The 16,408-nt window shown below is 45.8% G+C and overlaps 1 protein-coding gene across 3 annotated transcripts in view; it reads left to right on the forward strand.

Annotated features, from left to right (window-relative positions):
* The window catches only part of impact (impact RWD domain protein), an 83,087-nt gene that overhangs the window by 17,014 nt on the left and 49,665 nt on the right, over positions 1 to 16,408 (forward strand). For all 3 annotated transcript variants that reach the window (XM_067977781.1, XM_067977764.1, XM_067977771.1), the window contains 2 exons: positions 2,346 to 2,468; positions 9,362 to 9,456. In XM_067977781.1, the coding sequence (XP_067833882.1) occupies positions 2,346 to 2,468; positions 9,362 to 9,456 (218 nt within the window). The remainder of the gene's footprint in view (positions 1 to 2,345; positions 2,469 to 9,361; positions 9,457 to 16,408) is intronic.

Genomic DNA, 16,408 nt, shown 5'->3' on the forward strand with positions numbered 1-16,408 from the left:
CGGAGGAGGCAGATTCAATAGTAACTTTCAAAAGGGAATTAAATAAATACTTGAAGGGAAAAAATTTACAGGGCTATGGGGGAAAGAGCAGGAGAATGGGACTAATTGGATAGCTCTTTCAAAGAGCCGGCACAGGCCTCCTTCTGTGCTGTATCTACTATGATATGAGCCCAAATGGGAAGATTATCTGGTGGTGAAAGAATATGTGAATGTCCACAAGAAACGATGGGATCTGAATGGAAAAAAATAATGAGTGCAACGTAGAATAGAGGATTGTGTGGAACAGCTGTCTGGGATTTTGTCTTACTCCCAGACAGGTGGTGTATGTTTTTGAGTTGCTGTCTGTTCCCCAATGGCAGTGACTTTTGTGGATTGGGGAAAGAGAGAAAGCGATTACAAGTGGGATCTTTGTTCTAATTGTTCTTGTAATTCTTTTTCCACAGAGGTTCCAGTTTTGTTCTTCATCTTTTTTTTAAATGCAAATTAAGATTATTTTCAAATTGTTTTCTGGGCTGAAAGTTAACAGGTTGAGTAGTGAGATTAAATCTATTTTCTTCATCAAAATGGTTAGGTTTTGTTTTGATTATTTTATATTTCCCCCTCTTTCTCTCCCCCCCCCGCCCCCCCCCCCCCCCTCTCTCCCCACACCAAGCTGTACAGGTACAAAACAGCAATGTGATATGACCAGATAACCTGTTTTTAGAGGTGCTGGTTGAGGGATAAATATCGGCCAGGACACCAGAGAGAACTCCCCTCTTCTTCAAAAGTGTGTCATGGGATCTTTGAGGGGGCAGACGGGGCCTCAGTGTAATGTCTCATGCAAAAGACGGCACCTCCAACAGTGCTGCACCCCCTCAGTACTGCACTGGGAGTTTTGGCCTGGATTATGGGCTCAAGTCTCTGTGGTGGTTGTCGAACCCACAACTTTGTGACTCAGAGGCTGCCCACTGAGCCACGGGTGACACAAGTAGAATAGGAAAGCCCATTTTATGGCAGAATGTATTGTCATCAGAGATTTTGAGGCTGCTGTGCGTCTGAGTAGAACCAAATGGGTTTGAATCTTGCGTTTGTCCATTTAAGACATTCTCCCATTGCATTGTGACACAATTCACAAAATCTTAAACCAGTAGGCATCTGAACAATACATGCATGGAACACCACATACACTTTTCACCATATATGTGTAACACCTTACAGTTGTGGGAGGGGGTGTAATTGTGGATCCATATGCCTCAATAAATCTGTGGATGCGATACACCATGATAGTTGACGAATCCACTGCATGATTTTGTTTGTTTTGTCCTGGGGAGATCCTGTATAAAATGCTGTCCATTGGCCATGAACCACACTAAGGAAAATCAGCAGCATTACATCCCTCCCTCCAAAACAGTCTTTGTCTGATCAATTGGTTTGTTTCGTAACTGTTGTTTTATTTCATCTGGGAAATTTTAATGAGTAGCCTTTGTGGGCAAGAAGTTGGCAGATGGAGTATAATGTGGGGAAATGTGAAGCTATTCACTTTGGTAGGCGGAATAGAAAAGCAGAATATTTTTTAAATGGTGAGAAACTATTAAATGTTGGTATTCTGAGAGATATGGTTGTCCTTGTACAAGAAACACAGAAAGTTAGCATGCAGGTACAGCAAGCAATTAGCAAGGCAAATAGTAGGTTGGCCTTTATTGCAAGGGGGTTGGAGTACAAGAGTAAGGAAGTCTTGCTACAATTATACAGGGCTTTAGTGAGACCTCACCTGGAGTACTGTGTACAGCTTTAGACTCCTTATCTAAGGAAGGATATACTTGCCTTGGAGGCGGTGCAACGAAGGTTCACGAGATTGCTTCCTGGGAAGAGAGGGTTGTCCCATGAGGAGACATTGAGTAGAATGGGCCTATACTCTCTGGAGTTTAGAAGAATGAGAGGTGATCTCATTGAAACATATAAGATTCTGAAGGGGCTTGACAGGGTAGATGCTGAGAGGTTGTTTCCCCTGGCTGGCGAGTCTAGAACTAGGGGACATAGTCTCAGGATAAGAGGTCGCCCATTTAGGGATAAGATGAGGAGGAATTTCTTCACTCAGAGGGTTGTGAATCTTTGGAATTCTTTACCCCAGAGGGCTGTGGATGCTCAGTCGTTGAGTATATTCAAGGCTCAGATGGATAGATTTTTGGACTCTAGGAGAATCAAAGGATATGGGGATTTGTCGGGAAAGTGGAGTTGAGGTCGAAGATCAGCCATGATCTGATAGAATGGCAGAGCATGCTCGAGGGGCCGTGTAGCCTACTCTTGCTCCTATTTCTTATGTTCTTTTGTTTCATTGTTTCTGATATCTGTATTATATGTGACAGTTCCAGAAACACAGCAGATAACAGAAGAAGGTGAAGTGGATTATCAAGATGATTATTTAATTACCTGTCAGCCACCTGCTCAGCAAGTTACAGCGATAGTAGATTTTTCTGAAGGCTCGGAAGGTAAGCTATGACGAGACAGTCTTTTTTTTTGAGTTGGGATAGGATACTGTACACCCAGGGTGCATTTATACTGCCCCTTTGGCGTCTCTGCGCAGCCATTTCATCTTGACGCCAAACCAGCTGTATAAATCCAGAGGCCGTACACAATCTGATTCTGGGGTGAAACAGAACGAGACTCCCTGGAAAAGTTGGTTGGTTTGGGGGGTGTTGGGGGTTCGTCTCATATTGCTTCGATTTGACACACATGGGCTGTAAATATTTAGCAGTGTGAAATCTGGTTTGCGAAGTCAGTGGGATACCCTGGGTGCTTTGTGAACCCGTTTGACCTTAATTTAAAAGTTGACTGAGTGGTGACTCTTTTCTTCCCTGCTGTCTTAAACACTTAGGGCGCTAAATTGGGCCGTGTAGCGCCTGTTGTTTCAGCGCTATGCGGCCTTTCGAACATCCAAGACAGCGTCTTGGCTACGTGCGCACGTTTCCAGCGTGACGTGCGCCGGTCGCCATCTTGGTATAGGAGTTAGTGCATGCGCAAATACGGAACGCTGGAAGCATGTAATGTAAGGAGAAAATGGATGCAATCAGTGTGCAACGCTGATTTAAAGTGATGGACACCATTTTTGGTACATAATGCTCAACTCAATGCACAGTCTTAACCCCGACCATCTGAACATGTCTTAGAGTGCCTGGAGGACCCCCCACCAGCGCTATTTAAAGGGACCATGCAGGATTTACGGGTTAGTGGCTGGATTATTGCTTCTGGCTGCCGAGACATTTGTAACTGTTTTTTGAGTCTCCTATACTTGAATACTAGGACGCAGGGATACAGACTAACATTTAGAGCCAGGATGTGCAGGAGTGAAGTTAGGAAATGCTTCTACACGCAAAGGGTGGGAGAAGTTTGGAATGCTGTTCTGCAAACGGCAGTTGATGCTAGCTCAATTGTGAATTCTAAATCTGAGATTGATAGATTTCTGTGAACCAAGGGTATTAAGGCTTATGGGGCTACGGCGGGTATATGGAGTTAGGTCACAGGTCCGCCATGATCTCATTGAATGGTGGAACAGGCTCGAGGGGCTAAATGCCACTGCCACTTGCTGCCTCCTGATATGCGCCTCCTTCTTCTGCAAGAAAGTGGGACATGTGTCTGGATGACGTGCCTGCCATGATTGAATAGCTGCCAGTGTGTGTGGCCTGTGAGTTGTGGGTGGGCGGCTTGAAACAGTGGTAATGTGTAAGGGTGAGAGGAAGCATCTGGTTGGAAGAGTTTGTTGGTATGTGGGTGATGGGGGTTGTAGTGCGTGGTGCAGTTGGAAGGAGACGCCACTTGACAGTTGACCTCACTCACCTTGACCACTCGTCACAGGTTTGAACTTCTTCCTGCACTGCATCCATGTTCATGATGCTGTGCGCCTGGCATTGACTTCGTCCCCCGCTGTCTCCCACTGCCTTTTGTGCATATGTCTGGAGGGCCTCTTGTTCCCCCCCCCTCCCCCTGCTGCGGATACAGGATGTCCATTCATCTGTCCACCTCTTGTACCAAGGCCTCCAGTGCATCATCAGAGAACCTTGGTGCACGCTGTCTCGCAGACCTGGTACAAACTCAGATCGGCAGATTGGTGAGGTCTGGCATGCAGCTTGGAGGATGTGGTATTTAGTAGTGCGCAACCTTTTATTCAATGTTTTAACATAACTCATCAGTTTGTAAACTTGGGGACGGGACCTACATCTGTGTTTTACGCGTGCGATGTCTGATCTCCGTTCAGACTCCGTGCAGACAGTAGACTGTTACTTTTAGCAAATAGCAGGTCCCGGCTTCCTTTGAGATTTTAAGAGACGTCCTCCCTTTAAGAGATTGGGGCTCCCCCTGGTGGTGGAAAGTGCAAATTGCATTGAATCCTCGTGTCAACGCTGATTCCCAACACTGCTTGAAGGTGAGCACTGAGGCCGGACAAAAGTCTCGTCCTGCCTGCACAGGGGCCATCGGGGGCGGGTTAATAGTAGATCGCGCTACCGACGCCGGAAAATAGGCCTTATCCAATTTTTCCCCCTTACATTTCTAATTTGTGGGAGACAGCTCGATACCTGTTTAAGAATATAGATACTGTGTGATTTTACATTGTTTTAATGCCAAAGAACAAAGACAGAACAGCTTATGTCACAATTATGGTTAAACCACATGAGTAGATTAAAATTGGTTTATAATATCATAGGTGCAACACAGGTGGAGGCCATTCGGCCCATCGTGTCTGTGCTGGCTCTTTGAAAGAGCTATCCAATTAGTCCCATTCCCTTTTTGACCTGTGTGCAGGCAGATCTTATATTCTGATCACAATAACACCCCAGGATAAAAAGCTATTAGCTGAGAATTTGCTGTCAAAATTACATTACATAGAATGCACAGCCCAGAAACAGTACGTTCGGCCCAACTGGTCCATGCCGGCATTTATGGTCCACAAGAGCCTTCTCCCTCCCTACTTCATCTCACCCTATCAACATATCCTTCCATTCCTTTCTCCCTCATGTGTTTATCGAGTTTCTCCTTAAATGTATCTGCGCCATTCGCCTCAACTACTCCTTGTGGTAGCAAGTTCCACATTCTCACCATTCTCTGGGTAAAAAAAGTTTCTCCTGAATTCCCTATTGGATTTATTAGTGACTATCTTATACTTATGTCCTCTAGTTCTGGTCTCCCCTGCAAGTGGAAACATTTTCTCCACATCCATCCGATCAAACCCTTTCATAATCTTAGAGACCTCTATCAGGTCACCCCTCAGTCTTCCCTTTTGTAGAGAAAAAAGCCCCAGCCTGTTCAGTCTTTCCTGATAGATACCAGAACTGAGCGATTATACCTGAGACTAATGGCACTCACCGTTAGTTATGCACAAATTTACAGCAACTTCAGACGAGGGGCTGATGCGCGGTTAAACGCGGAAATTCTAAAGTTGCTGTCCGAGATGCGCCGTTAGCTTCATGAAATCGGCAACTTGCTGTCTGCCTCACCATCGAATTGCATCGAACGGCGTGAAGTTGCTGTATTTGCACGGTAGATACGGACTAAATCCACCACAGAGAGTCCATTTCAATCTAAGTACTCTTTTAACGGCATGATAAGTGTTAATTACTGTCAGTCAACCTCTCTGGCACTGAAAATTAATGATGACAAGTGTGGCGTCTCATTCCTTCAGCTTTTAATTGTTGTTGGACATTTAAAAAAAAAATATATTTTTTTTAAACTTTTCCTTTCTGTCTTTTTTTTCTCTCTCTCTTAATCCAATCTTTCTTTCCCTCCCCTTGTTTTGATTTCTGTACCTGATTTGACATTGAATTCACCCTCTCTAATTTACACTTCCTTCTCAGTCCGTGCGCTGTTAATTTCACCATCCTTCACTCTGGTTAAGGAAATACCCAGTTGTTCGCTCTGGTCCTAGATGCCCTGTAGGGGGCGCCGTACCGTGTCCATCTCCCACTTCCAGCAGCTTCCATCGCGAAAATGTCATAGAGATTAAACGGGGGAGGGCGAGTCTAACTAACAGCGGGCACTGTTCGTTGCTCTGCTACTCAGCAAATTCTGGGTCATTGTTCGGGACGAGCAAAGATAGGAAGGAAAGGTTTGCTGATGAATGAAACCTGAGACAATGCAGCAGGATATTGACCAGGATATTCACTCGAGTTTAGAAGAATGAGAGGGGATCTCATTGAAACATATAAAATTCTGACGGGGCTAGACAGACTGGATGCAGGGAGGATGTTACCCCTGGCTGGGGGGGGTCCAGAACGAGGGGTCACAGTCTCAGGATACGGGGTAGGACATTTAGGACTGAGATGAGGAGAAATTTCTTCACTCAGCGGGTGGTGAACCTGTGGAATTCTCTACCACAGAAGGCTGTGGAGGCCAAGTCACTGAATATATTTAAGAAGGAGCGAGATAGATTTCTAAACACAAAAGGCATCAAGGGATATGGGGAGAGAGCGGGAATATGGTATTGAGATAGAGGATCAGCCATGATCATATTGAATGGCGGAGCAGGCTCAAATGGCCTACTCATGCTCCTATTTTCTATGTTTCAATTGAATGTTCCATGAGCGATAAAATACCCAACACAAGTTAAACTTCAGCGAGGATTAGACCTTGAATGCTTGTTTTTGAAAATGGTATAAAAGAGAAACAAAGCAAATTTCAGTAGGAGCTTTAGCTACTTTCCAGGAGAGGCGATCACTCACGATCCCCGGGAAGTTATTTTTAACACGCGAGTTTCTGGAGGTAGGACTTGTACCTACTGCTCTGTTCGTAGTCTTAAGGTGAACGCTTTGAAACAGTAGTAAATGTATTTAATTGTCAGGCATACTACTGTCTCCAGCTTTTCGAATCTGTTATTAAAAAGGATGAAGGAGTTATTCTAACAATGTGCATGTAGGGAGAAAATTGATCAGGCATTGTGATCCCTGCTGCAAGATTGCACAGGATCGGGAATCAGCTGTGATGCCCACACGGTCGAATAGCTTGCCAACACTCGTGTCGAGGATCACACGTGATTAAGAGTTTGAGATAGTGGAGGGCCTCTGAATCTGTATCCCTCTAGAGGCAAATATTTTCATGTGAGTAGGGTAGCACGGGAAAATCCTGCCTAACTATTTGCTTCTCGCAATGTAATGGCAGGCCTGCGAGCAGTTAGCACTGAGACGTCCATGGTCCACCTACCATTTTGTTTTTAGCTCAGTTTTTGGGCGTTTTTAACCTGATTTTTGACACAGCTGTAAATCTCCCAACCTGTTTGCAGCCACCCTGTAGGAGCATGGGAACAGGAGTGGGCCATTTAGCCCCTCGAGCCTGTTTCACCATTCAATGAGATCATGGCTGATCTGTGACCTAACTCCATATACCCGCCTTAGCCCCATATCCCTTAATACCTTTGGTTAACAAAAATCTATCAATCTCAGACTTAAAATTAACAACTGAGCTAGCATCAGCTGGCATTTGCGGAAGAGAGCTCCAAACTTCTCCCACCCTTTGTGTGCAGAAATGTTTCCTAACTTCACTCCTGAAAGTCTGGCTCTAATTTTTAGACTCTGTCCCCTAGTCCTAGACTCCCCAACCAGCGGAAATAGTTTCTCTCTATCCACCCTATCAGTTCCCCTTAATATCTTGAAAACTTCGATCAAATCACCCCGTAATCTTCTAAATTCCAGGGAATGCAACCTTAGTTTGTGTAATCTCTCCTCGTAATTTAACCCTTGGAGTCCAGGTCTCATTCCAGTAAATCTACGCTGCGCTCCCTCCAAGGCCAAGATATCCTTCCTAAGGTGCGGTGCCCAGAACTGAACACAATACTCCAGGTGTGGTCTAACCAGGGCTTTGAATAGCTGTAGCATAACTTCTGCCCCCTTGTATTCTAGTCCTCCAGCTAATATTGTCAGGCCCACCCAGTGCTCACCTGCCCCTTCCTCAGTTATCTTCGGCAGGCCTCAAACCTTCTACTTGGGCCTACTTGCCCAACGCATTCCAGCCACCCTAGGATCATAGAATCTTACAGCACAGAAGGAGGCCATTCGGCCCATCGTGCTCATGCCTGCTCTTTGAGAGAGCTATTCAATTAGTCCCACTCCCCCTGCTCTTTCCCCATAGTCCTGAAATTTTCTCCCATTCACAAATTTATTCAATTCCCCTTTGAAAGTTATTATTGAATCTGCTTCCACCGCCCTTTCAGGCAGCGCATTCCAGATCAGAACAACTTGTTGTGTTTTAAAAAAAAAAAAATTCTCCTCATTTCCCCTCTGGCTCTTTTGCCATTTACCTTAAATCTGTGTCCTCTGGTTACTGACCCTCCTGCCAGTGGAAACAGTTTCTCCTTATTTACTCCATCAAAACTGCATATAATTTTGAACACTTACCTACACCCCGTCAGACCTCCCCTGGGAGCATCCTATCGTCCCGCTGGCTAAAACGGCTCTCAAGTCTCAACAAACGCTTGAAGTGATTATACTATACAAATATATAGTATGCATACAGTATATATAGCATTTTTTTAATTCATCTTGCGCCTGATGTGGGCTTCGCTGGCAAGGCCAGCATTTATTGCCCATCCCTAATTGCCCTTGAGAAGGTGGTGGTGGAGTTCCAGGTGGCGGTGAAGGTTCTCCCACAGTGCTGTTAGGTAGGGCGTTCCTATCATTTAAGGACCTTAATAAACTAACAACCTGTTTTCACTTTAGTGCTCTGAAAAGGCCTCAATTTTTTTTTTAAACTTTCCTTTCATATTGTTGTGGGGTGGCTCCATGAAATCCATCACAGGAGAACAATAGAATGATGCAGCTCAGAAGGAGGCCATTCGGCCCATCGCGCCAGTGCTGGCTCTTTGAAAGAGCGATCCAATTAGTCTCTTTCCCCATAGCCCTGCAAAATTTTCCTTTGCAATTACATATCCAGTTCCCTTTTGAAAGTTACTATTGAATCTGCCTCCACCACCCTTTCAGGCAGTGCATTCCAGATCATAACAACTCGCTGAGTTTTTAAAAAAAAAAATTCTCCTCGTTTCCCCTCTGGTTGTTTAGCCAATTACCTTAAATCTGTGTCCTCAGGTTACCGACCCTCCTGCCAGTGGAAACAGTTTCTCCTTATTTACTCTATCAAAACCCTTCATGGTTTTGAATCGAGCTTTAACTCAAAACACATTTTTAAATAAAATATCTAATCCTTTCCATGGTTAATAGCCAACGAATCTTGAAAATGTGACAAGGGCTCAATTCTGGATTGTTGTTTAGAATTTTTTTTAAAAAAAAGCAATTTCAGGGCAATTAAATACAAATTTCTATAAGTGACTGCAATAGCCCAATGCACGTTACAGAAACAACATTTTACATATGACTAATTACGTGACTCTTGTATCAACTTGCAGATGAACAGTGTCCACCAATAACCCATGGGGAGCCAATCACAGACCGGAGGAGTACATTCCAGGGCCATCTTGCGCCTGTAGTTACAACCAAACAGGTTTGTCCTGATCGAAATCGGAGAGAAATTGTATTCTCAGAGGGGAGTTCAGGAATCCAGAAAATCTGTTTTATTGAACTATGCTCGTTGATTTGCAAAAATTCAAAAAAATTGGATGTATGCTTGTAAAGGGAAAAAATTACTGGGTGATGGGGAAAGGGCAGGGTGAGTGGGAGTAATTGGATAGCTCTTTCAAAGAGCTGGCACGGGCACAATGGGCTGAATGGCCTCCTCCTGTGCTGTAAGATTCTATGATCTCTCATGGTGTTATTTACGAGCAGAGGGGAGTTGAAATTGTTGTGGCATTGCTCATAATTGAGACAGTAGGGTTTGTGGAAAGGGATTATTGGATTCGTAAGGATTGAAGAGGTTTGGGAGTATTTTAAGTGGGTCGGCAAAGTAAGTTGTGGGGAGGTGAGGTGTTACGAAGGAACGTTTTGAGTTTTTTGTAGCGGTATTTGGGACAAAGTAGTGGAGAGAGGGGTGGACAGTGAGTAGTTGAGGTGTTTGAAGTAATGGTACAGTGGAACATAGGAGCAGGAATAGGCCATTCAGCCCTTCGAGCCCGTTCTGCCATTAAATTAGATCATGGGTCATCTGTATCTTAACTCCATCTACTGCATTGGATCTGTATCCCTTAATACCCTTACCCAACAAAAATCTATCAATCTCAGTTTTGAAACTTTCAATTGACCCCCAGTCTCAATTTTGGGGGAGAGAGTTCCAGATTTCCACTCCCCTTTGTGTGAAGAAGTGCTTCCTGACATCACCCCTGAATGGCCAAGCTCTTAATTTTTAAGGTTATGCCCCCTTGTTCTGGACTCCCCCCACCAGAGGAAATAATTTCTCTCTATCAACCCTATCAAATCCTTTAATCATCTTAAACACCTTTTTAAGGATGAGTATTTGAGGGATTTCGGTGGGATGGGCGGAGTGGGGTAGCTGGAATTTGGAGTGGCGGGTGAGAAAAGTGTTTGGGGAAGGGAAGTGGGTATGGGGCTGGTCGGAAGTGAGGACAAGTTAAATTGCAGTGGGTAACGGGCACTTGGGGGCAGCGGATAGGGGTAGTGAAGAGGTGGGGGAGGTTAGCAATTATGGGTTGGGGGGGGGCAAGTGGAGTATAGGGGAAGTTAGGAAGGAATGGAAGGTAGGTTAAAGGAGAGGTTTGGGGTCACTAAGTGGAGGCTCATGAACAGAATATAGAATTATTGAATGATTCAGCACAGCAGGAGGCCACTCGGCCCATCATGCCTGTGCCAGCTCTTTGAAAGAGCTGTCCACTTCGTCCCACTCCCCCCTGCTCTTCCCCCATAACCCTGCAAATTTTCTCCTATTCAAGTATTTATCCAATTCCCCTTTGAAATTTATTATTGAATCTGCTTCCACCGCCCTTTCAGGCAGAGCTTTCCAGATCATCATAACTCGCTGCATAAAAAGATTTCTCCTCATCTCTCCTTTACATCCACATACTTAATTTTCAAGTATAGTCAGCGTTACGTAGGCAAACGCAACAGCCTATTGTTGCACAGCAAGATCCCACAAACAGCAAATGAGATGTTCGACCAGTTTACTTTTTTTTTGTTTGATGGCAGTTGAGGGAAGTATATTGGCCAGGACAGCGGGAGAACTCTAAACCAGCTTTATTATGTCCCCATAATCTCTAGCTGTGTCACCGTCATTAGACAAGATTCGAGAGGCAGTAGAAAATTTGGAAGGTTGTCTTATTTCTCAGCCTGTGATGCAGAATTGCTACCCACAGCCTTGCCAAAGGATTAACCCCGTAAGGATTTTCAGGCCAAATCTGAATCTTACAAGCGGCGAACGAGGAAATGTAGCGCAGGCGGCATAAAACTCTCCTCAGGCATCTCCTCTGCAAATCTGAAATCTTCAGGGGAATCTGAGGCCCAGATTTATTGAGATTTTCATCCTCGTTTCTCGGCCTCTCGCGAGACCGGGGAGGTTTTTTATTGTCGTTTGAAGTTTATCGTTCCATTATGACATTATAAGTGGGAGTTTGAAAGTGGAAGTTAAGACACTGTTATCATGACACAACTTTGCGTCCACCAGAGAATGGACTGACTGTGCTGGAACGCATGTTATCAGCTTTCTTAGGAGCTTATGAACTTTAAGCAGTTGTCCAGGATCACAATCAGACTTTCCCCGTTTGTCTTGTTTTAGAATCATACAGCACAGAAGGAGGCCATTCGGCCCCTCTTTGCCGGCTCTTTGAAAGAGCTATCCAGTTAGTTCCACTTCCCCTCCTCCTTCCCCATAACCCTGCACATTTATCGTGATCGAGTATTTATCAATTCCCTTTTGGAAGTTGTTATTGAATCTGCTTCCTCCGCCCTTTCAGGTCATAACAACATTCCAGCTCGTAACAACTCGCTGCCGAAAAAAATTTCTCCTCCTCTCGCCTCTGGTTCTTTTGCTAATTACCTTAAATCTGTGTCCTCTGGTTACTGACCCTCCTGCCAGTGGAAACAGTTTCTCCCCAGAGAAAGTAAAATCTACAAAAAAGGGAGTGTGAAAAGAAACTGGCAAGGGATATCAAAATCAATGCAGAAAATGTTTACAATTATATTAGGAAAAGGAGGGTGGTCAAGAGCAATGTGAACCCCTTGAAACCTTTTTTTATTAGTTCATGGGATGTGGGCGTCGCTGGCGAGGCCAGCATTTATTGCCATCCCTAATTGCCCTTGAGAAGGTGGTGGTGAGCCGCCTTCTTGAACCGCTGCAGTCCATGTGCTGAAGGTTCTCCCACAGTGCTGTTAGGAAGGGAGTTCCAGGATTTTGACCCAGTGACGATGAAGGAACGGTGATATATTTCCAAGTCGGGATGGTGTGTGACTTGGAGGGGAACGTGCAGGTGGTGTTGTTCCCATGTGCCTGCTGCCCTTGTCCTAGATGGTAGAGATTGCGGATTTGGGAGGTGCTGTCGAAGAAGCCTTGGCGAGTTGCTGCAGTGCATCCTGTGGATGGTACACACTGCAGCCACTGTGCGCCGGTGGTGGTGGGAGTGAATGTTTAGGGTGGTGGACGGGTTGCCAATCAAGCGGGCTGCTTTGTCCTGGATGGTGTTGAGCTTCTTGAGGGTTGTTGGAGCTGCACTCATCCAGGCTAATGGAGAATATTCCATCACACTCCTGAGTTGTGCCTTGTAGATGGTGGAAAGGCTTTGGGGAGTCAGGAGGTTAGTCACTCGCCACAGAATACCCAGCCTCTGACCAGCTCTTGTAGCCACAGTGTTTGTGACTGGTCCAGTTAAGCTTCTGGTCATTGTTGACCCCTGGGATGTTGATGGTGGGGGATTCGGCGATGGTAATGCCGTTGAATGCCAGGAGGAGGTGGTTAGACGCTCTCTTGTTGGAGATGGTCATTGCCTGGCACTTGTCTGGTGCGAATGTTACTTGCCACTTATCAGCCCAAGCTTGGTTGTTGTCCAGGTCTTGCTGAATGTGGGCACGGACTGCTTCGTTATCTGAAGGGTTGTGAATGGAACTGAACACTGTGCAATCATCAGTGAACATCCCCATTTCTGACCTTATGATGGAGGGAAGATCATTGATGAAGCAGCTGAAGATGGTTGGGCCTAGGACACTGCCCTGAGGAACTCCTGCAGCAGTGTCCTGGGGCTGAGATGATTGGCCTCCAGCAACCACCACCATCTTCCTTTGTGCTAGGTATGACTCGAGCCACTGGAGAGTTTTCCCCCTGATTCCCATTGACTTCAATTTTACTAGGGCTCCTTGGTGCCGCTCTCAGTCAAATGCTGCCTTGATGTCAAGGACAGTCACTCTCTCATCTCACCTGTGAAATTCAGCTCTTTTGTCCCTGTTTGGACCAAGGCTGTAACGAGGTCTGGAGCCAAATGGTCCTGGCAGAACCCAAACTGACCATTATTAGTGAGCAGGTTTTTTGGTGAGTAAGTGCTGCTTGATAGCACTGTCGACGACACCTTCCATCACTTTGCTGATGATTGAGAGTAGACTGATGGGGCGGTAATTGGCCGGATTGGATTTGTCCTGCTTTTTGTGGACAGGACATAGCTGGGCAATTTTCCACATTGTCGGGTAGATGCCAGTGTTGTAGCTGTACTGGAACAGCTTGGCTGGAGGCGCAGCTAGTTCTGGAGCACAAGTCTTCAGCACTACAGCCGGGATGTTGTCAGGGCCCATAGCCTTTGCTGTATCCAGTGCACTCAGCCGATTCTTGATATCACATGGAGTGAATCGAATTGGCTGAAGACTGGCTTCTGTGATGGTGGGGATCTCGGGAGCAGTTCAGTTCCATTCGCAACCCCTCAGATAATGAAGCAGTCTGTGCCCGCATGCAGCAAGACCTGGACAACATCAAGGCTTGGGCTGATAAGTGGCAAGTAACATTCGTGCCAGACAAGTATCAGGCAATGACCATCTCCAACAAGAGAGAGTCTAACCACCTCCCCTTGGCATTCAACGGTACTACTATCGCCAAATCCCCAACCACCAACATCCTAGGGGTCACCATTGACCAGAAACTTAACTGGACCAGCCACATAAATATTGTGGCTACAAGAGCAGATCAGAGGCTGGGTATTCTGCGGCGAGTGACTCACCTCCTGACTCCCCAAAGCCTTTCCACCATCTACAAGGCACGAGTCAGGAGTGTGATGGAATATTCTCCATTTGCCTGGATGAGTGCAGCTCCAACAACACTCAAGAAGCTTGACACCATCCAGGACAAAGCAGCTTGCTTGATTGACACCCTATCCACCACCTTAAACATTCACTCCCTCCACCACCATCTACAGGATGCACTGCAGCAACTCGCCAAGGCTTCTTTGACAGCACCTCTGAAATCCGTGACCTCTACCACCAAGAAGGACAAGGGCAGCAGGCACATGGGAACACCACCACCTGCACGTTCCCCTCCAAGTCCCACACCATCCTGACTTGGAAATATTTTGCCGTTCCTTCATTGTCACTGGGTCAAAATCCTGGAACTCCCCACCTAACAGCACTATGGGAGAACCTTCACCAAACAGACTGCAGCGGTTGAAGAAGGCAGCTCACCACCACTTTCTGAAGGGCAATTCGGGATGGGCAATAAATGCTGGCCTCGCCAGCCACGCCCACATCCCATGAATGAATAAAAAAGAAAGTTAGCCTAACATCTGTTATCGGGAAATTACTAGTCTATAAGGAGAGAATGGCTGAACATCTTGAAAATTTTTAGCTGATCAGAGAGCCGGCATGGATTTGTAAAGGGCAGGTCATGCCTGATGAACCTGATTGAATTTTTTGAAGAGATGACTAAAGTAGTGGTCAGGGTATTCTCTATGGAAGTTGTTTATATGGACTTGCAGAAGGCATCTGATGGAGTCCCTCGAAAGAGACTGATAGCTAAAAATTGAAGCTCTTGGAATTGAGGGCAAATTATTGACCTGGTTAGGAAATTGGCTGAGCGGCAGGAGACAGAGAGTCAGGATCATGGGCAGGTACTCAAATTGGCAGGATGTGACTAGTGGTGTCACACAGGGATCTGTGTTGGGGCCTCAACTATTCACTGTATTTATTAACGACTTAGTTGACGGGATAGAGAGCCACATATCCAAGTTTGCTGATGACACAAAGAAGGCAGCATTGTCAGCAGTGTAGATGGAAGCATAAAATTACAGAGAGATATTAATAGATTAAGTGAATGGGCAAAACTGTGGCAAATGTATTGCAGTGTAGGCAAGTGTGAGGTCATCCACTTTGGACCTAGAAAGGATAGATCAGAGTACTTTCTAAATGGTGAAAAGCTCGAAACAATGGACTTAGGGATCCATGTACATGGATCATTAAATGTCATGGACAGGTACAGAAAATAATCAAAAAGGCTAATGGAATGCTGGCCTTTATATCTAGAGGACTAGAATATAAGGGGGCAGAAGTTATGCTACAGCCATACAAAGCCCTGGTTAGACCACAGCTGGAGTACTGTGTTCAGTTCTGGGCACCGCACCTTCGGAGGAAGTGCAACGTGGGTTTACTAGAATGACACCCGGACTCCAAGGGTTAAATTACGAGGAGAGATTACACAAACTAGGGTTGTATTCCCTGACATTTAGAAGATGAAGGGGTGATTTGATCAAAGTTTTCAAGATATTAAGGGGAACTAAAAGGGTAGATAAAGAGAAACTCTTTCTGCTGGTTGGGGAGTCGAGGACTCGGGGACAGAGCCTAAAAATTAGACCCAGGCTTTTTAGGAATGAAGTTAGGAAACACTTCTACACGCAAAGGGTGGTAGAAGTTTGGAACTCTCTTCCGCAAATGGCAGCTGATGCGAGCTCAATTGTTAATTTTGAATCTGAGATTGATAGATTTTTGTTAGCCTCATAATCCGTTAATACCTTCGGTTAAGGCGGGGATATGGAGTTAGGGCACAGACCAGCCATGATCTCATTGAATGGTGGAACAGGCTCAAGGGGCTAAATTTTTTTTTTATTCGTTCATGGAATGTGGGCGTCGCTGGCGAGGCCAGCATTTATTGCCCATCCCTAATTGCCCTCGAGAAGGTGGTGGTGAGCCGCCTTCTTGAACCGCTGCAGTCCGTGTGGTGACTGTTCTCCCACAGTGCTGTTAGGAAGGGAGTTCCAGGATTTTGACCCAGCGACAATGAAGGAACTGCGATATATTTCCAAGTCGGGATGGTGTGTGACTTGGAGGGGAACGTGCAGGTGGTGTTGTTCCCATGTGCCTGCTACAGCACCTCCCAAACCCGCGACCTCTACCACCTAGAAGGACAAGGGCAGCAGGCGCATGGGAACAACACCACCTGCACGTTCCCCTCCAAGTCACACACCATCCCGACTTGGAAATATATCGCCGTTCCTTCATCGTCACTGGGTCAAAATCCTGGAACTCCCTTCCTAACAGCACTGTGGGAGAACCTTCACCACACGGACTGCAGCGGTTCAAGAAGGCGG

This window comes from Heptranchias perlo, chromosome 3 (genome assembly GCF_035084215.1).
Source record: "Heptranchias perlo isolate sHepPer1 chromosome 3, sHepPer1.hap1, whole genome shotgun sequence".
Lineage (NCBI taxonomy): Eukaryota > Metazoa > Chordata > Chondrichthyes > Hexanchiformes > Hexanchidae > Heptranchias > Heptranchias perlo.